Source organism: Bidens hawaiensis, unplaced genomic scaffold (assembly GCF_021521415.1).
Source record: "Bidens hawaiensis isolate Kalapana, Puna unplaced genomic scaffold, B.hawaiensis_p1.1 tig00003983_1, whole genome shotgun sequence".
NCBI lineage: Eukaryota > Viridiplantae > Streptophyta > Magnoliopsida > Asterales > Asteraceae > Bidens > Bidens hawaiensis.
Genome location: NW_027491231.1, coordinates 2,192,371 through 2,215,738, shown reverse-complemented (window position 1 = coordinate 2,215,738; position 23,368 = coordinate 2,192,371). Strand labels below are relative to the sequence as shown.

The following is a 23,368-nucleotide window of genomic DNA, read 5'->3' as shown; positions in this document are numbered from 1 at the left end:
CAGGAGCGAAAACCTCATTGTAGTCAATACCCTCTTGCTGATTAAAACCTTTAACAACCAGCCTCGCCTTATTTCTCACAATAATCCCCTTTTCATCTCTCTTGCACTTGAACACCCATTTCGTGCCTATAGCGTGCACATTCTTTGGTTTTTCGACCAAAGTCCAAACTTCCATTTTCCCGAACTGAGCCAACTCTTCTTGCATAGCTTCGACCCACGAGCTGTCCTTCAAAGCCATTTGATAATTTTTCGGTTCAATTTGGCTTATAAAGCAGGAGTACAAACATTCATTCATTATACCTGTTTCTTTTATGCTTGAATAAACACAGGTGTGCTCATTCAGGCTACTTCTGGTTTGTACACCCGAGGACACATCACCTATAACATTCTCCAAAGGGTGATCTTTGTGAATTCTCGTGGTCGGAACAGCACCGACATGTAAATTGTCTTCCAAGTTTGAAGAGATCTCATCTATGGTAGTTTCAGGCTGAGAGTGAAAAGGATTAATAAACTCATCTTCAGTTGAGGCCGCAGGGGTATCGATAGGGTTTGATGTGGAAGGCTGAGATTTTTCTGTCATCTGATGTTGCACTAGCTCCTCTTCCTCATCAAATATCATCTTCGTCACAACTCTTTCGTCTTCTTCAGCAATTTCCAAATTAGGTACGTTAAACGACTTAAACAGTTTAACATAGTCAAAAAGCTCAGCAGGTCCATTGCTTGGTTTTGGCGGTTGATAACTAGTAATGTCGGTGTTACAAACCACCTCCACCTTGCAAGTTGTCGTATTGAAGACCCGTCTGTTGGGAGTCCCAACAACATAACCGACTAGAATTCCCTCATCGGCTACTTCACCAAATTTCGAGTTAGTCTTCAAAATCGAACAAGGAGACCCAAAAGGTTCAAGACCACACAAGTTGGGCTTCCTTCCGTGCATAAGCTCGTAACAAGTTTTTCCAAGTCTCTTAACGGTTAACACCCGATTCAGAACATAGCAGGCTGTAGCAACTGCTTCAGCCCAGAACATCACAGGAAGCTTTGAGTCGGCCAGCATAGTTCTGGCTCCTTCAATCAACGTTCGGTTCTTCCTTTCAGCTACTCCGTTCTGTTGTGGAGTATACGGAGCGCTATATTGATGCTCAATACCCTTCTGAAGACAAAAGATTTCCATCTCAAAGTTCTTGAACTCTGTCCCATTGTCGCTTCTGATGAATTTAACTGATTTACTCATGACGTTCTCGACTTTTGTAATTAGATTCTTCACCATCTGAGTCGTCTCGTCTTTCGTTTTCAGAAAATATACCCACGAGTATCGTGAGTAATCATCAGTTATCACCAAGCAGTAAGAAGTACCGCCTAGACTTTGTACATTCACCGGACCGAAGAGATCCATATGAAGTAGTTCTAGAGTACCAGCAATTGAGTTGATCGTCTTGGTGAGATGGCTTTTCTTGTGTTGTTTTCCCTTCTTGCACGCTATGCATTTATCTTCAAAGTTAAAACTCTTTAAGGGAACACCCATCACAAGCCCATTTTTGACAATGAAGTTCATCTTACGAAGATGAATATGTCCCATTCTCCTGTGCCATAACTCTGATTCTGATTCGCTTGCCTTTGTCATTAAACAGGATTCTCTGGTGGCCATTTCAGTAGACCTCATATCCATCACGTATGTATTCGTTTCACGTGGAGCTTTCATTACTATCCATTCTTCTGGTATATGAAAACCAGGCTTCAATACAATTGCTTCATTCTTAGTGAAATGGACAGTATATTCTTTATCACAGATCTGCGACACACTCAGCAGATTGTGCTTTAATTCCTCCACAAAATTTACATTTTCAAGTGTCATTCTCCCATTCGACACTGTTCCTCTCCCAGTTATTCTTCCTCCGCTTTCACCAGCAAAACTAACTCTAGCTCCCTGAACAGGTTTTAAATCTTGCAACAAGTGTTTGTTGCCAGTCATGTGCCGGGAACAGCCGCTATCTACAATCCAAAGATTGTTGGCAGCCCTGTTCAACTGTTCCTGCACAATAAAACAATGAGTTAGAATCTTGGGACCCAAGACCAGTTGGTCTTGGATCGATACATCCCGTACCCTGGCTTTCTCAAGTTAGCGTCAGGATAATTTCTGTACGTCCTGTTAGGGAATCTCCCTGCAGATTGAGTGTAATGCCTTCCAAACCTCTGAGAATAGAAAGTGTTATTTCTTGTGGTTTGGTTGTAAAAATGAGGTTGGTTTTTATGAAAACTTGAATTCGTTACATTTTGGCAATTTTTAAAGTTTTCATTTTTAGCTGGAATAAAATGACGCTTATTCTCATTTTTATTTGGCTTCACATCTCTAAATCTCGGTTTCAAAGGACAATCTGCAACAAGATGTCCTAACCTGTTACATCTAAAGCAACATCTACTCTCCATTTTCTTGTCAAATGTTGGTTTGGATGTAGAGGTAGTATTACCAGCCGTTCGTCTCACATAAGGTGGGACGTACGGATTGAGTGGAGAACTCTTTTTAGAAACTTTATCATTATCTCCACTGGTGGGTAATTCTACCTTTTCTTTTGTCTGACCAGATTCGGACAACATATCCGAATCTGATGAGACTGGACTTGATACAGAAATATTCACACTAGAAACAGGCGAACTTGTTTCGCCACAGCTAACACTTGGTTTGACACTAGTAATTCTAATTGGGGTTGACTGAGCAATCTCAAAATCAACAGATTTCTGAACACTTGGATTATAAGTGTAATTATGGTTAAAGGGTGGTGGAACCTCGTGGTATCCGATTCCTGCCCTCTTTGCAGAGGTACTTGGATCACTCACAAGGTGATCAAGGATAGCCGAGGAGTTTCTGAACTGCTCAAGTTTGCGGTTCAGTTCCACCACCTTTACCTGGTGGTCAGCAATCTGTTTATCTCTATCAGCAATCAATTTTGTCTTTTCTTCCAAAACCTCATAACTAAGATCAATAATTTCTATTTTCTCAGCAAGTTTAGTTTTAAGACTTTTAATGTCTTTTTCACAAGCCTTTATCTTAACTTTATAACTGTTTTCTCTTGCTTTAATGAAATGGTGATCTTCTTTAACAGTTTTAAACTCAGCATCTAATTTGACATACTGATCAGTTATATTGGTTAGTTGCTCAGTCAAATTTTCACAATTAGCACAAATAATTTTGGGACATACCTTGGATCTACCATCCTGATCGTTCGCCATGAAAGCAGTTTCTTCTTCATTTGCTTTCTTCTCTCCATCAACCTTCTCAACTTCTACAGCTTCAGTCTCAGCCATGTGTGCTTGTTCACCCAAACCACTTGAGTGTTGGTTCCAGTTGTATTCTCCTGCCTCTCTAGTTAACATGGCATTGATCTCGCGGTTAATTCCAGAGTGTTGGTTAGGCCTAACTTGTCCCCGTTCAACTCTCTCATTCCTACATTCCCTAGCAAAGTGCCCGAACTGTTGACAATTGTAGCACCTTACTTTTGATTTGTCAAATCCAGGCCTACCACCAACAAACTTTCTTCCTGTTTTGTTCATAAAACGTTTTACCCGTCTCACGATCATTGCCATTTGCCATTGCAAATCCATTTCTTCCAAATCGTCAGCATCAATCTGGTCATAATCCTCATCAAGAACGGCAGGGTCCACAATCTTCCCCTGGATATAATTCTCGTATGAAGCAATAAATGAAGCGTAGACTGCAAACTGCTCTTCAGCAGATTTTACACTCATAGGCATCTTGGTGTAATTATTGCTTGTGGGACCAGCTGAATAACCACTTGTAGAGGATTGAGGCTTTGAAGCACTAGATCCTCCAGCAACAAAACATACGTCCCCATTTGAGTTCACAGAAACATTTCCTTCATGTGCAGAGTCAGAACCTGACTCCCCCTTCGAATAAAATGCAGCAGATTCAGGCCTTGAACTTGAGCCTGAGTTAACTTTAGCACCATACATACCAGGGTCTTGTATCTGGTCTGTGGGTGTCTCCTTTCGAACCATATTTAGCTCATACGTTCTGAGCTTGTTCACTGCAGTTTCTAAGTCACAGTTAGGAAAGTCTTTGTCTTCCCTCATTAACACGGTATACATTTCCCACTTCGGTGGGAGAGCATCTAGAAGCTTTTCAACGATCTCCTCCTCTCGATAGGCAATTGAATAGTTGCTAAGCTCTGTCATTAAGTGATAGTATCGGGTGATAATATCATCTAAGGATTCATTCTTCAAATATTTGAAGACGGAGAATTGGGTTTTTAAAAGTTTAATTTTTGAGGCACGTATACCCACGTTCCCCTCGAATCTGTTTTCCAGAGCATCCCAGAGCTCTCTTGCAGAAGTGTACTTTCGGAATGTATGAAGAACTTCTTGAGGTAGTGCCATAGTAATAGCAGCATGGGCCTTACTCTCAGCCTCATACATTTTCTTCTCCTCGTCATCCATCTTACTGTACTTCTTCACCACATCACGTCCTTCGTATTGCATGGTTGGAGGTACATATCCATCCTGCATGCACACCCACATCTTGGCGTCCTGATATTTGATATACTGGATGAACCTGTCCTTCCATGCCACGAAGTCCGTTCCCTTCATCAACCTCGGGGCCTTAGTGGCTGACCCCGCCTCTACCTCCATCTTGACTAAATCTGAGATGTTAATCGCGGACATCCTTGCGAAAACCTGAAAAACCTGAAAAACACAAAAAAAATATTAAAACAGCTCAGATGGCGAAGTTAAGAATAACTTCGCTGGAAGTTAACTTCGCTGAACAAGAACTTCGCTGGATCTTAAATTCGCTTGACTTGGCGAAGTTAAGAATAACTTCGCTTAGAATGAGCGAACTTAGGATGTAAGCGAAGTTGGGTGGTAAGCGAAGTTACGGATAACTTCGCTTTGGCGAACTTATGAGGTAAGCGAAGTTGTGGTTAACTTCGCTAATCCTTATATCTTCGCCGAAACCCTAATCTCCAGTGACGGCAACTTCGCCTGAATTCAGCAACTTCGCCCGATGAACGCGAAGAACAGTTCAGATCTGAAACTCGGATTTTAACGAGAATTTTGAAGGTTTAAAGGCTTAAACACACTGGTAGGTAGCTAGAATGAATAAACACACCAAAAACTCGTCCCGGTAACACCCGAAATGAAACGAAATCTACACCCGCGTGAAATCCCGAACCTCACAATCGAGCCGATGGCTCTGATACCAATTGTAGGTTCCTGAGCGCGGATCGTACACGGGAAATCTCTAACAACGCAGGTGCGGAATCCCTGCGTATATAGGTACGAGTGTAGATATTGTAGAGATTGAATACACGAACAATGAACACGAGCTATAAGGTAAACACGTTATATTGAATAACTAAACACGTGACAGTAGGTCACTGTTACAGAGAACAAAACGAAACAAAGCGTAACCAAAAACCCTAACTCACGTTCCCTCTTCTGTTTCGGCTGAAACAGTGTATTTAAACACGACAACTTCGCCACTGGCGAAGTTGTCAGTAACCTCGCTAAATCAGCAAGTTCGCCATAGCGAACTTGCTGATAACTTCGCTAGTTTACAAAACAAAACATAAACAAACCATTAACTATATTACAGACTCGATAACAAATACTAGACTATGAACTACTGACAAACATGTACCAACAGCCAAGCCCGCAGCGATCCGAATATGGTTACCGATAAGTTCCTTGTGAACGACTGTTCTGCTTCTGTTTTGTTTTGACACTGGAGCTGATAGGAGTTTTGTATCGAAAGCATTTAGTAAACTCTTAGACTTAACTCCAACCCCGTTAGATGCTAAGTTTCCTGTTGAATTAGCCAACGGTAAGTCTGTAGAAACAAATCATGTACTAGCGGGATATAAGTTGAAACTGTTGGGTCATACTTTCGATATCGACCTCATACCCTTTACACTTGGTAGTTTCGATGTCGTTGCCGGCATGGACTGGCTATCCGAGAACCGAGCGGAGATTATATGTCACAACAAGATAGTCCACATCACTACCTCTTCCGGCGAAATCATCTCGATACAGGGCGAGAAGAGCGGCATGACTACAAGCGTCATCACCCTCATGAAGGCGCAAAAATATTTGCGAAAGTGCCATCCAGCGATTTTAGCTCATATTGTCGAGAAACCCGCGGAGGAGAAGCGAATCGAAGACATACCGATTGTGCGAGATTTCCCGGAAGTCTTCCCGGAGGATTTGCTGGACTCCCACCTATTCAACAAGTCGAGTTCCAAATTGAATTGGCCCCGGTGCAGCACCCATAGCACGAGCCCTGTATCGGCTCGCACCGGCGGAGCTTCAAGAGTTGTCCACTCAATTACAAGATTTGTTGGATAAAGGTTTTATCCGACTCAGCTCATCACCATGGGGAGCCCCTGTCTTATTTGTTCGAAAGAAATATGGGACTTTCCGCATGTGCATCGATTACCGGGAGCTGAACAAGGTTACGGTCAAGAACCGTTATCCCCTACCCCGAATTGATGATCTGTTCGACCAGCTTCAAGGATCGAGTAACTACTCGAAGATCGATTTGAGATCTGGTTACCATCAATTAAGAGTGCGCGAAGAAGACATTTCAAAGACGGCATTCAGAACTCCGTACGGTCACTATGAGTTTTCGGTTATGCCTTTTGGCTTAACCAACGCACCAGCTGTATTTATGGATCTCATGAACAGAGTATGCAAGGCGTACCTCAATAAGTTTGTGATTGTTTTCATTGATGATATCCTCGTTTACTCCAAGAACAAGACCAACCACTTAGAACACCTGAGGTTGATCTTAGAATTGCTGAAGAAGGAACAACTAACACTAAACTCTCGAAATGCTAAATTTTGGCTTCGCGAGATTCACTTCTTAGGACATGTGATCAATGAGAATGGTATCCATGTCGATCCCGGCAAGGTAGAGGCCATCAAAAACTGGGAAGCACCTAAGACTCCGACTGAGGTGCGACAATTCCTAAGACTGGCTGGCTACTACCGACGTTTCATCGAGGGATTTTCAAAGATTGCTCAACCCCTCACCGCATTGACACACAAGGGTACTAAGTACAATTGGGGTGATGCGCAGGAATCTGCTTTCCAACTGTTGAAAACCAAACTCTGTAGCGCCCCAATCCTAGCCCTCCCCGAGGGAACATAAAACTTTGAAGTGCACTGTGATGCATCGATACAGGGTCTCGGTTGCGTGTTGATACAACTCGAGAAAGTTATAGCCTATGCCTCTCGACAACTACGGATCCATGAGAAGAAGTACACGACCCATGACCTAGAACTCGGAGCTGTGGTGTTTGCTCTTAAGATATGTAGGCATTACTTTTACGGTACCAAGTTTACCATTTATACCGACCACAAGAGCCTCCAGCATATTTACGATCAGAATGAGCTGAACATGCGACAGTGTCGTTGGGTCGAGCTACTTAAGGATTATGACTGTGCCATCAAGTACCACCCGGGCAAGGCCAATGTAGTGGCCGATGCTCTCAACAGAAAAGAAACCGATAAACCTAGACGAGTGCGAGCATTACAACTCACGATTCACGCCAACTTACATGATAAGATTCGTGATGCTCAACTCGAAGCCTTGAAAGACGATAACCACCCTTCAGAACTCATGCGGGGCATGGACAAGCAGCTTGAAACCAAATCGGACGGGGTCCGATATTTCGAAAACCGGATTTGGGTCCCTCGATACGGAGAGTGAGAACCCTAGTGTTGGACGAAGCACACAAGTCCCGATATTCCATTCACCCTGGCTCAGATAAAATGTACCATGACCTAAAGGCACTTTACTGGTGGCCAAACATGAAAGCCGACATTGCCACCTACGTGAGCAAATGCTTGACTTGTGAAAGAGTCAAAGTGGAATATCAGAAACCATCTGGTCTGCTACAGCAACCGGAACTCCCAACGTGGAAATGGGAACACATTTCCATGGATTTCATCACGGGATTACCCAAAACACCGACGGGATGCGATACCATATGGGTGATCGTTGACCGGTTGACTAAGTCTACCCATTTCTTAGCGATCAAGGAATCGGACAAAATGGAAAGACTGACTCGTATCTATATGAAAGAAGTAGTGTCTAGACACGGAGTGCCTGTCTCAATCATATCTGATCGAGATTCCCGTTTCACTTCGCACTTCTGGAAGTCACTACAGAGTGCACTAGGCACCCGCCTTGATATGAGCACAGCATATCATCCTCAGACGGATGGGCAAAGTGAGCGCACCATTCAGACCTTGGAGGACATGTTGCGTGCATGCGTGTTGGATTTCAGAAAAAGTTGGGAACCTCACTTGCCTTTGGTAGAGTTTTCGTATAATAACAGCTACCACTCAAGCATTAAAGTAGCGCCGTTTGAAGCGTTGTACGGACGAAAGTGTCGATCACCTCCCTGCTGGGCAGAGGTGGGTGATATCCAAATCACTGGTCCAGAATTAGTACTTGAAACCTCTGAAAAGATTGTCCAAATCCGAAATCGCATGGCAGCAGCACGAGATCGCCAAAAGAGTTACGCCGACAAGCGCCGAAAGCCTCTTGAATTTCAAGTGAACAACCAAGTTTTACTCAAAGTCTCACCTTGGAAAGGTGTAGTCCGCTTTGGAAAGCGAAACAAACTCAACCCACGATACGTTGGCCCATACCGGATAACAGAACGCGTTGGTCCAGTAGAATACCGATTGGATTTACCAACAGAACTCAGTGGCGTACATAACGTTTTCCATGTATCCAACTTGAAGAAATGCCTTTCTGACGAAACCCAAGCAGTTCCTTTGAGCGAGCTGCAAGTTGATGAACAGCTACGCTTCATTGAAGAACCAGTCGAAGTTTTGGATTGGGAAACCAAAACACACAAGCACAGCAAAATTCCCATCGTCAAAGTCCGTTGGAACTCGAGACGTGGACCAGAGTTCACATGGGAACGCGAGGATCAAATGATGAAAAAGTATCCTCACCTTTTTGAAGGGTTGACCAAACACCGAAAACCGCGAAAGCCGTCAAACCGTCAGAAATCACCAGAGGTATGAATTAAATTTCGGGACGAAATTTCTTTCTACTAGGGGATGATATGACAAACTGCAAATTTTTTTTGCTTTTTCAGACACCCATCGCGACTTAACTCAAATTTTCGGGACGAAAATTCTTTCAGCATGGGAATGATGTGACTCTCGTCAATTTCAGGTTAACTCCGTTAATCCGAACTCCGTCAATTCAAACTTAAGATCACTTGAACTATAACGCACATCTCTTTACATTTAAACTAGGGTTTTAAATGACGCTTGACAATCACTACACATGTAGTCTTTCGAGATTGCACCGAAACGCACACGATTCGACTCAAACCATTGGTGAACAAACGACAAATATCAAAACAACAAATACTTGATAATTATGTGTTAATCTATATGTTACTTGATAAGTTATGTGTAATACTAAACACAAGAGACAAGAGTTATTGTTTACACAAGAAATTGAATAACTAAAATTAGAGGGGCCTTTGTGAAACATACTTAATATTATAATATTAATAAAACCCTAAACTCCCTCCCCTCCCCCTTAATCGATCGGCTCCCCTCTCCCTCTCCCTTTGGACGGCCGAAAGCAAGAACACACACATACAATCTCTTTTCAAGTTTCTTTGAAGGAATCAAGGTGCTAGCTAGGTAAATTATATCATATCTAGTCTATTTCATTGATTTAATTGCATGATTAAATCTGCAATCATAAACCCTAGGTGCTAAAAATGTTGTTTGTTGATGAACTAGGGTTTACATGCATGATTGTTAGTCAGAGATTAATTGTATGTTGAGTTTTGATGAAAACTTATGCTGGACAGATTATTGAATTCGTGTTTGAACGACTGTAACTCGATGTTAATATTATGTTTTGATGCGATTGTTGATTCTATAATATACTAGGTCGAGTCTAGTTTCTGAGAAGTCCTAGTTTGTAATTTTTGAACGTATAAAAGTTTGTTTTTATTATTTTACAAAACTGTTGTGCAAGGCAGATTTGGGAGACCTGCTATTAGGCTGTTTTGAAATTATCATATCTCATAAACCACAAGACGAAATTGGTTGGTTCCACTTCTGGAAGTTAAAATTTTGAGTGAAGAAGCTAACCCAATTGGTCTTGCATTGATTGGAATTACCATTTAACGGGAATAATAAATATCATTCTGTTGCGCACGATTTTGACTGCTATGAGTTTACTGTAATGTTTTGGTCTTTGTGAGAAAACTATGTGGAATAAAAATACAATAAAAATAGTTCTGGAAACCTAACTCATGTGTGCTTTTGTGACGATGTTTGGTGAATTAATTGATATGTTATGATCTGTTGAATAGAGTAATCTTTCAAGTAGAAATCTGTCTTGATAAAACTAGTTGCTGAACTATGTGAAAATACATGAAACGTGTTTGCTAATAGATAATTGCCATGTTTAGACTAAATTGCCCTTGTGGGGAGATAATTTACTAGTAATGTACAATGTTAGTATTTGATGCTTAAGTAGTTGTATACACATGTAATGTGTCACCAATGTGTTTGCCGAGTCACACATAATTCACAAACGAAACACGAAACGTATCTCATGCATAGGTATTATGTGCCGAGTCTAGAGACTCAATAGTAGTTTAAATACTTAGAGAATCTCATTTTTGTTTTAGAGCACTAGTGAGGATTTTCTTTGACGCGCATCTCTCGGATTTGTTTTTGAATTCTTCGCAAACAGTGAGTTTCACGTCCCCTTTTTACTCTTTTTAAACGCTTTTATTTGGGGGAGATAACATACTCCAACGCTGTAGATTTTGTTAGTTTTTATATATCACTTGTAAGGCTAAGTGGCAAACAAACCAACCAAAGTCCTTCATAACATCGAACCGGTTAATATTTGGATAATAGCGAGTCACTGTTGAGTAGTACTACTGGGTTTGACAAATCCCACCCAACTCTAAACTCGACTGTAGGTCGAGTGGGTGTAATTTTGGCTAACACATTACCATGGTCGTGGTTGACATGGTGGCAAGGCAATTGATAAACAGTCAGCTTCGGTGTCGAACACTTAGTAATACTTGTTGATAGGTTAGCTACCTATTGATATATAAATTGACTTAACACTATCTGGTAACGCAAACGCAAACGCAAAACGTAAACGCAAACGCTTTATTTATATAAACTTGTGAACTCACCAACCCTGTGTTGACACTTTTAGTATGTTATTCTCAGGTAGCCGAGGCGGGCGCGCGGTTTAGGACATGCATTCGCTAAACATCATTGTTTTAAAAACTGCTTTTAATTTCTGTCTTGACAACTTGTGTTTTTAAGTCGTCCTGTGTGGCGCACTGTTTTGGTTTACGATTTACGCTTCCCCATTTTTACTTAAGACTTGATGTCTTGGTTGTTTGAAAACTTTATTTTTGGTGTTTGATTATAACTAATGATTCCGATCCTGTTAGTTCACACTCTCTGACGGTAAAACTCCGTTAGTGGATTTTGAGGGTGTGACAGCAAATCTCAGAGGATGGACTGGCCAATAAACCTTGTGGTCGGAGTTCATTGGGGTCCGGTTGGCCGGAAGAAGAAGAAGAAGAGACAGAACCAGTACACATGATTACGAAAATGAAAATAAAAAGAGAAGAAAGAAGGATACATGTTTGACTGCTAGGATGTGTGGTTATAAGAAGATTAATATGATCACATATATAGGCGGCGGATAACCATCAGGTTTATTAATAATAACTGCCTCTGACACATATCTAATCGTATAATTTTTGCAAGAAATTCAAAATTCAAAATGACAGCTGTAACCCATTAACACCCGCCATTTGGGGGGCAATTGTTAGGGCGCAGATAATATATGCTGAGGATAGGTCATCATTGAGACACATCTGGATCAATTATCCTTGACAAAAGTTCCGGAGTTGAGCCAGGATCGAGGATCCTCAGTATTTGTTGTTACTAATGATTGTTTCTTATGTGTAGGTTGATATTTGATAGGTATTACGGTTTGACGACCTAGTCTACCTATTTAAACGCTACTGGACTCATAATGCACGTGGCCAAAGAGATAGAAACGGCTAGTGGGAGAGTGACATAATAATAGGGAGTTTAGTTATTTGTTAATTTCGTTTATAACGAGATTATTGATCAGCTAGGTCACACACTGATTACTTCGCACAACTCAATATTTTTCAGAGTTCTCTCTAGCAACACACACTTAGCAATCCTGTATTACTGATCATGATCTCCACCCATTGTAATCCGACTTTTTCATTAATAAAGTGGTAATCGACGATTTGTCATCACCCGGGGTTTTTGTGCCGGCGATCCGACCAAGATCAAGGGCTTTTCCTCGTAACAAATCATCGTGTTCATCCATATTTCATTTATGTATTCATTATAAACAATTAAGCACTAAACCTCACCTTACAAATTTGGTTACATCATCCTTAGTTGATTTTTTACCAAAACACAAATCATAACCCAATTAATGTTCTCCTATTCAATTTTATCTATCGAAAATTACAATGAGATAGTACATTGACTACATACAATCCAATAACATGGAACTGAGAAGAAAATGTATGTTATGAACTTCCAATTCGATAATTGCAAGTTTGTCTTGATCAATAAGAATCAACTCATCCATGTAACACCCACACTTCCAAAAATATTAACTTCCTATTCAAAACATTTTGGGTATGTTTGGCAAAACTAGTTTGTAGCTATAGCTAGAAGCTGCTAGCTGGTGACTGGTATCTGTAGCTTTTTAGATATATTTAGATGTTTGGCAGAGTAGCTGGAGCTTTTAATTAAATGTAAAAGTTACTAAAATGGGCATAACTAAAAGCAATAATAGTAAATGTATTTATTTTGAAAGGTTATTTAAGTAAATTAAAATACTAAAAGCTTGTAGCTCTTTCTAAACGCTACTAGTAGATACTTTAAGCTTTTTTTCCTGACCTAAAAGCTTCAAGCTTCTTAAACCAAACAAAACTTTTAATTAAATAGAAGTTTTTTCCTAAAATCTTGATGCTTGAATCTTCTAAAAGCTTCTTAAAGTATCATGCCAAACATTCCCTTTGACTGCCTTTGGTTAGAATAAAACACTGTAATTATTGAAGCTTATTTTATTTTCTTAAAGTAAATGGCAAGTGTGAGTTTAGTTACAACATGTGTAGACTTTAAAAGACTTGAGTAGGATTCATAAACAATTATTGACTTCATTGGATGGATGGATGGATGGATGGATGGTATGTATTTAGTAACAATGAATAAAATATTATGATATTTTTGTATACATTAATAGGGTTGAGTTATTAAATGCCACAAAAAATGAGAAGTGTGAAAAATCATAATTAATTGATATGTGCCAAGTATGGATCAAAGGTAAAGGGGTATAAAAGTAATATTACACATTTTATTTCTTCACATGTTAGTTCATTCATCATTTTTAAACGTCTATAACATTTTCATATGATATTTTTTTTTAAAAATTCACCATAATAACAAGAGTTTTATTATCTTTAATATGAGTATGATTTTGTTGTATAAAAATTAAAAAAAAATTACGTCATTGTGTTTTTTGTTTACCATTTTGTCTTTTTTTCGTCATTGTGTCTTTTTGTTTGTCAATATGTTTTTTTGTCATTATTTCTTTCAATTGATCATTGTGTTTTTTTTTAATACAAATAACACCGTTGTATAATAATATGTAAATATAATTAAAAATACCAACAAATTATCTAGGATGTTTGCCATAAAGATTTTATGAGCTTCAAGTTTCAAGCTTTTAAGAAAAGCTCATACTTAATTAAAAGATTTATTTGATTCAAGGAGCTTGAAGCTTTTAGGTCAGGAGAAAAAGCTTAAAGCTTAATGCTTCTACTAGTAGCGTTTATAAAGAGCTACAAGCTTTTAGTATTTTAATATACTTAAACAACCTTCCAAAATAAATACATTTACTATTCTTATTTCTAGTTATTCCCATATACTTGCGGTACGCGCATATAATGTATATATGTGTGAACCATCGGGTGGGCAAAAGTGAATTGCACTAATTTTGACGTTATTTTACTAATCTCGTGAAAATAACGTTAAAAGTGGCGGAAGGTTAATCAGGCATCATGTGGTGGCGTTGATAGCCAAAAGACAAGGGTATATGCACCAATCGACCGGTGTGCCGATGGTTGACTGTTATGTGCCTTATGTCCAAGGCTTGATGCAAAACTACTATCGAGCCGGGGGTCTCACCGGAAGCAGCCTCTCTATTCCTACGGGGTAGAGGTAAGGTTGTCTACATATTACCATCCTCAGACCCTACCATAGCTTTGCTATTGGTGGGATATACTGAGTACGATGATGACGATGATGATGATTTCTAGTTATTCCCATTTTAGTAATTTTCTACATTTTATTAAAAGCTCTATCTACTATGCAAACATCTAAATATATCTAAAAAGCTACAGCTACAAGCTAGTTTTGCCAAACATACCCTTAAACCTTTAAGAAAAAGCTCTTACTCAATTAAAAGTCTTACTTGGTTCAAGGAGCTTGAAGCTTTTAGGTCAGGAGAAAAAGCTTAAGGGTATGTTTGGCGTGAAGCTTTCAGGAGCTCAAGCTTTTAAGAAAAGCTCCTACTCAATTAAAAGTCTTGTTTGGTTCAAGGAGTTTGAAGCTTTTAGGTCACGAGAAAAAGCTTAAAGCTTCTACTAGTAGCATTTAGAAAGAGCTACAAGCTTTTAGTATTTTAATTTAGGAAAATTGGTTTTTATCGGTCCGAAATATCGTCTTTTGGTCACTGTCGGTCCCAACTAATGAATTGACTACTGACGGTCCCAACTTTTAACGTATTTGTTCCTAACGGTCCGCGAATAACAGAATTTTAACGTCGTTAATTTCAGGTTGTTGAAAAAACGTTTTTGGCGGAAAACACGTATTTTTTTTCCGAAAACTGAACAATTTTGTCCCAAACATCATGGTAACTTTGTATCTTACCTTTAGGAACTTTTTCTAGTATAAGCCCCAATTATTTCGGTCGCCGATTCCTAGAACCATCGTCAGAATCAGTTGGTGGTGCTTAAGTGATGGTGCTTGGTTGGCGGTGAGTCAATTGGTGGTGGTGATGGTGTTCAGGTGGTGTTTTTCGGCAAACAAATTGACTTTCCCGGCCAAAAACATTTTTCCGGCGACCTGATACTAATGGCGTTGGGATTTCAGTTAGCTGCAGACCGTTATGAACAAATACAAAAAGTTGGGACCATCAGTGACCAATTCGTTAGTTGGGACCAGCAATGACTAAAAGACAATTCTTGAGACCAATAAAAACCAATTTTCCTTTAATTTATTTAAATAACCTTCCAAAATAAATACATTTACTATTATTGTTTTTAATTATGCCGATTTTAGTAATTTTATACATTTAATTAAAAGCTCCAGCTACTCTGCTAAACATCTAAACATATCTAAAAAACTACAGCTATCAGCTACAGCTTCCAGCCACTACCTTCCAGCCGCCATCTAGTAGCTTCCAACTACAGCTATCGGCTAGTTTTTCCAAACATACCCTAAAGCTTAAAGCTTCTACTAGTAGCGTTTAGAAAGAGCTACAAACTTTTAGTATTTTAATTTACTTAAATAATCTTCCAAAATAAATACATTATTGTTTTTAGTTATGCCCGTTTTAGTAATTTTATATATTTTATTAAAAGCTCTAGCTACTCTGCCAAACATCTAAATATATCTAAAAAGCTACAGCTACTAGCTACCATCTTCAAGCCACCAGCTTCCAGCTACAGCTAGCAACTAGTTTTGCTAAACATACCCCTAATACATAAAACACAATGATAAATACATATTACTCAATAACCTGAAACGTAAAACACAATAAATAATACATATAACACTATGGTCTAAAACGTAAGATACAATGGTAAATACATATAACACAATGACCTGAAATGTAAAACACAATGGAATCTACATATTACACAATGACTTGAACGTAATACACAATGAACATAATACTATTTTTCTCAAATTAAGTGAGTGTTGAGCACAATGACTAAAACACAATGATAAGTAGAACGACAAATGTTGAGCATAAAGACACAATGATAAACAAAAAAACGAACAAGAAGACACAATTATGTAATCATTATTTTAATTTTTATCTTTAATATGAGTATCAATTGAAAAAATTAATGACCAAAATCTATAACACAATGTATAGAAAAACTCAATTAAAAAACACAATGAACAATCAAATAACACAATATAAAAAAACCCACTAACTTTTTTTTATATTTTTATATAGAAATATGATATTCATATGAAAGATAAAAAAACGCTTGTTATTATGGTAAAAAAAATTTTAAAAAGAATGTCGTATGAAAAAAGTTATAGACGTTTTAATATGATGGAGGAATTGGCATGTGTCTTATATGTATAGAGGGAAAGTCATCATAAGTGGGTTATTACCTTCATGCTCTTCTCATCAATTTTTATTCTTAAATTAATCTCCACCATTCAAATCTAAGATCAATGGATTATATTTTTTCTCACAATTCTTATTTTTGTTATACTTTGTAGTTTAATTTTACCCTACATTAATAACGAGTCCCACATCACCTGTCCACAACGGTAAACTTGCTACGTACACATTACATTCAACATTAATAAACATACTACGTTATTCTACTACACGATAATTACACCACTAAGCACTAAATTAAGGTCCAAGGACTTCGGTGCACATTATAACATAGCATACAATACTTACTTTCTCACGATAATTACACCACTAAGCACCAAATGAGTTTAGCTACAACATATTGCTCCACCGATCAACCACAGAGCTTCAAATCTTGAGTATGAAGGTATCACAAGTAATTGAGGCATAAAAGTGTTCTTGTTGCTTTTTGAGGGGACTTTATAGAGAGGGCGGGGGGGTCGAGTGTTGAGATTTGTTGAGGAGGAGTGACTATCGTAACCTGGGCGAATTCGACTAAAGAATGAAGAATCGACTAAGTAATTGAGGCATGGAAGTGTTCTTGTTGTCAATGGAAGGTGAAGACTAAAGAACGAAAGATTGTCTTAGATTGAAGATAATCATTGTTGTTACACTTGTGGTATGAGTACCAACAACGAATCCGAAAAGTTGCTTGGTCTGGAAAAAAAGAAGAAAGTGAGCGAATTGCAGTTGAGTATTTTGTTTGTTTACTGTCTCGTTGTTTAAATAATTAGTCATTGTTGTTTGTAGTAATTAACGTTGTCATTTCAACTTAATTTAACAAGAGTAAAGGGGGGTAGGGGTGGTCTCGGCAACCCCATCAGATAATGGCTTTGCCGGTCAGCTACTCCATTGCTGGAATTTAAGGTAGGACGTGTTGGTTGTTGCCAATTCATATGAGGAGAAATACAAATGCACAAAGGAGAGAGAGCGAGCTGGGTTGGGCGGTGTCTTTCGATAACACCGCCACTAGTGATGAATGTTTGCCGGGTACCGACTGTGACCGCCCCTACCACCCTAAAGCCTTATTAAAAATGTGAGTATGAAGAAAGTGGAAGGACTATTCTTATAATTTTAACACTTTTGGTAACATTTTCAGGATCACTCAAAAATGCATTCCTTGGTTGAAATAATCTACTCATAATAATAATAATAATAAATAAATAAATCAAAGTACAGCGAATCTCCTCTTTACTTCCACACAGAATTATTCTCAGAAACGATTACTTAAATAAAATCAGGTATCTGCTAGTCTCAACTGTTGTTGAAACTGCTTTCACTTTCCGCTAACTCAGTTTCATTTCATTTCCATTGTAAGTTTTTATCAAATTCAATTCGATTTGTGTGCGTTTCATTCCTCTTAATATTATTATTATTATTGTTATTATTATACTGTAGAAGCTGTTTGGATGTATTTTAATTATCGTCGTAGGAGAACCTAACGTTTAGGATTTATTATTATTTTGCGAGATTGATAGTGAAACCCTATGTTGAATGTTAATCTTATGTGATTTGATTTTAAATAAACATATATTATAGCAAATATGATTCTGTTCACGTTTTATTTTATGAAACCCTAGGTTGAACAGCTTGGATTTGTGAATTTCACTGGCTCAGTTAGTGTAATAAGCCCACTGATATGCCCTAGTTTTGCCGGATCGTATTTTAGCTTGTGCATTAGGCTTTCATTATCATAGTTGTCAGTCAAAGGTGCACTTGAGGCGCAGAGGGTGAGCCCTAATCAGTTAATGCGGAAAAAATATCAGATATAGGTCAAGGACCGGTATTTGAGATATCGGTTATTGCGGTGGGATATCGATAGTTTTAATATTATATATATATATATATAGAGAGAGAGAGAGAGAGAGAGAGAAATTTTACACTAACATATCTTGACCCCTACGTACATAAGCATATGATTTTTATGGGTGGTTTTATACATGTTTTAGGCGTGTTTAAGGATAGCTTAGGATGGTTCCATGCCATTTTTGGATGTTTTAGTCCCAATTAGCAGAATTTTGCCAGAATTTTCAGTATTTGTTCGGAATCTGACCAAAATCTGGCTGGAATATCGCCCAAAGGTTGCCGGATCAACTGGATGGCAGCAAGGCGCTTCCCTAGGCGCGCGCCAAAGGGCTTTTGACAACATAGTTTATAATTTATAAGCAATTAGCAATATAGTTTTTTGTAACACGGTTAAGTGATTATGTTTCTTTAGCTTGATCTGTATGTAATTGTGAATTGTGATACCTGTTTGTTGACGATGCACATTTACATGTAACTAATAAACTCTAGATGATCCTTACTTGTTTATGATTTGTGATTATTTAAATGAAATTGTTTTTAAGTTGCTTGAGTGTTTGGATGTAAGAATAAGTGCAGAAGTTTTGAACGCAAAATGAAGTAATCGAAAATCTTACTGCTTGGGAAGAGAATGAAGTAAATTGCAATTATTAAAAGAAAATATTTTGAAGGATTATCTAACCATGGTGTGTACTTTTATTAGCTACATATTTAATCACAATCTGTTGCATAAATAGTAAATGATTTGAAGTCAAGATATTGACCTTGTGACTTAGCAATTCATGTCTTTAGTACAATTATAAAAAGTATAGAAGCCTAGTTCTACATTCAAATTTAATGTACATGTGCATTTAACTTACTAAGGATCATTTCTGAAGCATTCCATACTTTACGGTTAAAATATTCAACTCCCAAATTTCGTTATGCATGTGCATGTGCATGTGCGTATCAAATTGTTTGTTTTCCTAGGTTATCAGTAGCAATGAATTCGATATATTGATACTAATAGCTAATCACAAAAATGTCCTTGCTATTTTAAGTTTACCTCTTTGCCTTTTTGTATGCATACTTCTTCAAAAACATGAGAATATGTATCCATAGTGTACAACTTATCATAAGAATCACATTATTGCATCCACCTAAATATCATCATGCATTTCGATTCACAGATTTTCAGCTTAAGCTGTTTATGTTACTGTTGTGAAGCCATGATTAAGGAAAACGACGGTTCTGTTCCCGTTACACACACGGGACGAGTCCGGCGCCGTAGAGGTTCTAATGAGGTAACTGAGAATGGAATTGTTGTTAAATATATTACAAACATGTAGTTATGTTTTTTTTCCATGAGAGTTTTAGGTTCCAGCTGATGTTGACCAGTCGAATGGAACCAAGTTGCTGGCAAATGATCAAAATAAGTATAAATCAATGTTGGTACGCGCATATTCAACTATTTGGATGATTGGTGGTTTTATATTTATTGTCTATATGGGCCATCTTTATATTTGGGCCATGATTGTCATAATACAAATCTTCATGGCAAAAGAGCTTTTTAATCTGTTAAGAAAAGCACATGAAGACAAACAGCTTCCTGGATTCAGGCTATTAAACTGGTAAGCAAATGATTGATATTTGGTATGATGGTAATATATTCTTTTAAGTTATAAGGTTTTTAATCATATGCATTGATTTCAGGCATATCTTCTTCACGGCGATGTTATTTGTATACGGTCGGATTCTTAGTCAACGGCTGGTCAACACGGTTACAACAGACAAGTTTTGGTATAAACTTGTGGGAAACCTGATTAAATATCATATGGTTACCTGTTATTTCTTGTATATAACAGGTTTGTCATTTCTGCAACTGTAACGTTTTAGTTCTTTTTTCAATGTTATGATTGAACTTTAAACTCTATTTTACATTGGTTAAGGTTTCGTGTGGTTCATTCTCTCGTTAAAAAAGAAGTTGTACAAGTATCAATTTGGCCAATACGCTTGGACACATATGATCCTTATTGTGGTTTTTACTCAGTCTTCTTTCACAGTTGCCAACATTTTTGAAGGAATTTTCTGGTATTATGATCTTGACCCCTCGCATTTTATAAAACAGTCATGTATACCTTATAGTTTTGCTAGTTTAAAATGATTTCGCACATTTACCAGCTCATAATACTCTTTGTAAGAATAAATTAGAGGTGGGCACGATCTGGAAACGAACCGAACGAACACGAACGAGGCATGTTTGTGTTCGTCCGTTTACTTTAACTGAACACATGTTCAAACACGGGCCGTTAAACAAACATGGTTATATTGTTCGTGTTTGTTTGTTAAGAAAATGAGCACGTTTATGTTTGTTCATTAATAGTATAAACAAATGGTTCACGAACGTAAGGTCGTAAACGAACAAATATAAATGAACATAGATGAAAGAATATAAACGAAAATAACCGAGCAACCACCAATGAAAGGTAAACATGAATATCAGTCTGTTGGGTCTAAAACACTAATAAAGCTAGGCTAAATTATAATATGTGATATTTTAATTTAATACATAAAACGAACAAACGTAAACTGAAGAACATAAGCGGATGTAACGAACATAAATGAACGAGCGAGACACATGCTCATGTTCGTCGTTTTACTAAATGAACAAAAAGTTTTGTTCATGTTCATGTTCATGTTCATTCATTTATTAAATAAACAAACTTCCTATCGAATGGTTCACGAACAGTTCACTGAATGTTCGGTTCGTTTACAATTCTACAGGCAGGTGGCAATATCCAACAACTTTGCTTATAAACAGGTTTTTTCGGTTGTGTTTTTATCTTAAATGGCCATATGAAAACAGGGCAATTTTGTAAATGGTACAGGTTCCTTCTTCCAGCATCGTTGATTGTCATCAATGATATTGCTGCTTACATATTTGGCTTTTTCTTTGGAAAAACTCCATTGATTAAGTTATCCCCTAAAAAGACATGGGAGGGATTCATTGGTGCATCAGTTACAACCATCATATCTGCCTTTGTGGTGAGCACAAACATGATATTTTATGTGAATTTGACTGATAAGTTGTGTTACTATGTTTTAACAATGTTTTGATCATTCGTTTGTGTGATCTTGCTTTTATACAGCTTGCTAATATTTTTGGTCGCTTCCAATGGTTGACTTGCCCTAGAAAGGTGATATATCACTATCTTAATACTTAACTAGCCTAATTATTGTTATTATTATTATCACTACTACTACTACTATATTGTTACTCTATTGTTACCTGTTTTTTTTGTTGGATAAATAATTGACTTAACAGGATTGTGATGCAGGACCTATCAACTGGTTGGCTTCAGTGTGACCCTGATCCTTTATTCAAACCAGAAACCTTTGCTTTACCCGGATGGCTTCCTGAATGGGTAATTATGTAATTTCAAGTTTAAGTATCCTTGTTTCGTCGAACTATCTGTAACGGGTCAAATGGGGTAAACTAAAAGATTTAGCTTTTATGGAAACAAGTCAATTGTGTTGAGCGGGCCAAAAGGGTTTAAGTTAGTTCTAAATGTATTCATATATATAAACCTTTTATAACTCACTTGATTATTTATAAATTTAAGTTATTGGTTAAATGCTCACTGTGTACTTTTGCAGTTTCCATGGACAGAGATTCAAATTCTGCCAGTGCAGTGGCATGCAGTAGGACTTGGACTTTTTGCTTCAATTATTGCACCTTTTGGTGGCTTCTTTGCTAGTGGTTTCAAAAGAGCTTTTAACATCAAGGTGCATACATACAGATATACCACACTCAGATAATTAGTTTTCATGCTTTTCTCATAAATTTAGCATTCATTTTGTTTTAGGACTTTGGCGATAGTATTCCTGGACATGGCGGGATGACAGACCGGATGGATTGCCAGGTCAGCAAATAATAATAATACCTTATTTTTTGTTTTAATAAAATTACGCCAAATAATGAAATATCTGCTGTTTCAACTCTTGTTACTTGGAACACAGATGGTGATGGCCGTGTTTGCATACATCTATCACCAGTCATTTATTGTAGCTCAAAGCGTATCTCTCGGGATGATTTTAGACCAGGTATACTACCCTACCTTAACCATCTTTTAAAAATGTTACATTAAATCAAAATGTCGGGTTTAAGGTTTTGAATTTTTTGTTTTCAGATTGTAATGAATTTGTCATACGAAGAACAGAGAGAACTGTACTCGAAACTTGGACAGATCCTCAAGGACCAAGAGTTTGGAGAATCATGAATGAGATAATCACGAATTGACTAGTTATGCGAGTGAGTCATGAATGGCGTGTATTTGTATTTTTTGTCCAGACGATTGTGACTTGGATTATTTTTTAGAATTGTTAGACATGTACTTGTTGTACAGTGGTCAACTCCTTTGACTTTATGTTCTTTGGTTAGAACTATAAGCTTCTTGTAATCTAAACATATTAAAACATCATAAGTGCAAATCAGCTCATTATCTTTATGGTTGGTAAAATAAGAAAATAGCTTAAATAGGACAAATGGGTTAACATTATAAAGTAGATGGGTAATAACATTTCATTTAGTTTTCATGATTGATGTGTGATAAAAAAAACTAACATGAAACTTTAAAGATATTACAAATTGTTGTTACACTTAGGGGCGGCAATTCATGAAACGATTCAATTATGACTCTAAATATGACCCGAACCCGACATGAAAAAATATAGGCTTTGGGTTGGCCGATACGACCCGTTTTCATATATCAATCAAGTACACAAACACATACATATTGTCTCAAAAGAAAATAACATTACAATTAAATGTTTAAAAATAAATTCATCATTTATTCATCATGGCAACCTAAGGTATCATTTAAACTTCAATATTTGCTTCATCCCAAAAAGCTACACAGCGTCATGTGTAAAAATATATAGTTTGTCAACATAAAGTTGAGTAAGTAATCACGGTTTTTGTACATGTATAATATTGAAAGTTATAGTGAATCCATAAAGCTATTTAATATGTGAGTACATAACGCCCCAAAT

At 37.6% G+C, this 23,368-nt stretch overlaps 1 protein-coding gene across 6 annotated transcripts; it reads left to right on the top strand.

Moving 5' to 3' along the window:
• Positions 1–17,670: 17,670 nt before the first annotated feature.
• Positions 17,671–22,822, top strand: LOC143624859 (phosphatidate cytidylyltransferase 1-like). 6 transcript variants are annotated; one of them, XM_077095364.1, is made up of 13 exons: positions 17,688–17,847; positions 18,906–19,023; positions 19,544–19,620; positions 19,694–19,947; positions 20,030–20,181; positions 20,266–20,407; positions 21,205–21,361; positions 21,466–21,513; positions 21,655–21,741; positions 21,974–22,102; positions 22,183–22,239; positions 22,337–22,420; positions 22,507–22,822. In XM_077095364.1, exons 3-13 carry the CDS (start codon positions 19,546–19,548, stop codon positions 22,594–22,596), a joined length of 1,275 nt encoding a protein of 424 aa, XP_076951479.1. In that variant the 5' UTR covers positions 17,688–17,847; positions 18,906–19,023; positions 19,544–19,545; the 3' UTR covers positions 22,597–22,822. The 6 variants fall into 6 exon arrangements, with proteins under 6 accessions (XP_076951475.1, XP_076951474.1, XP_076951479.1 ...); XM_077095358.1 differs by having other exon boundaries at positions 19,507–19,620; XM_077095360.1 differs by lacking the exon at positions 18,906–19,023 and having other exon boundaries at positions 17,671–17,775; positions 19,507–19,620.
• The last annotated feature ends 546 nt before the right edge of the window (positions 22,823–23,368 follow it).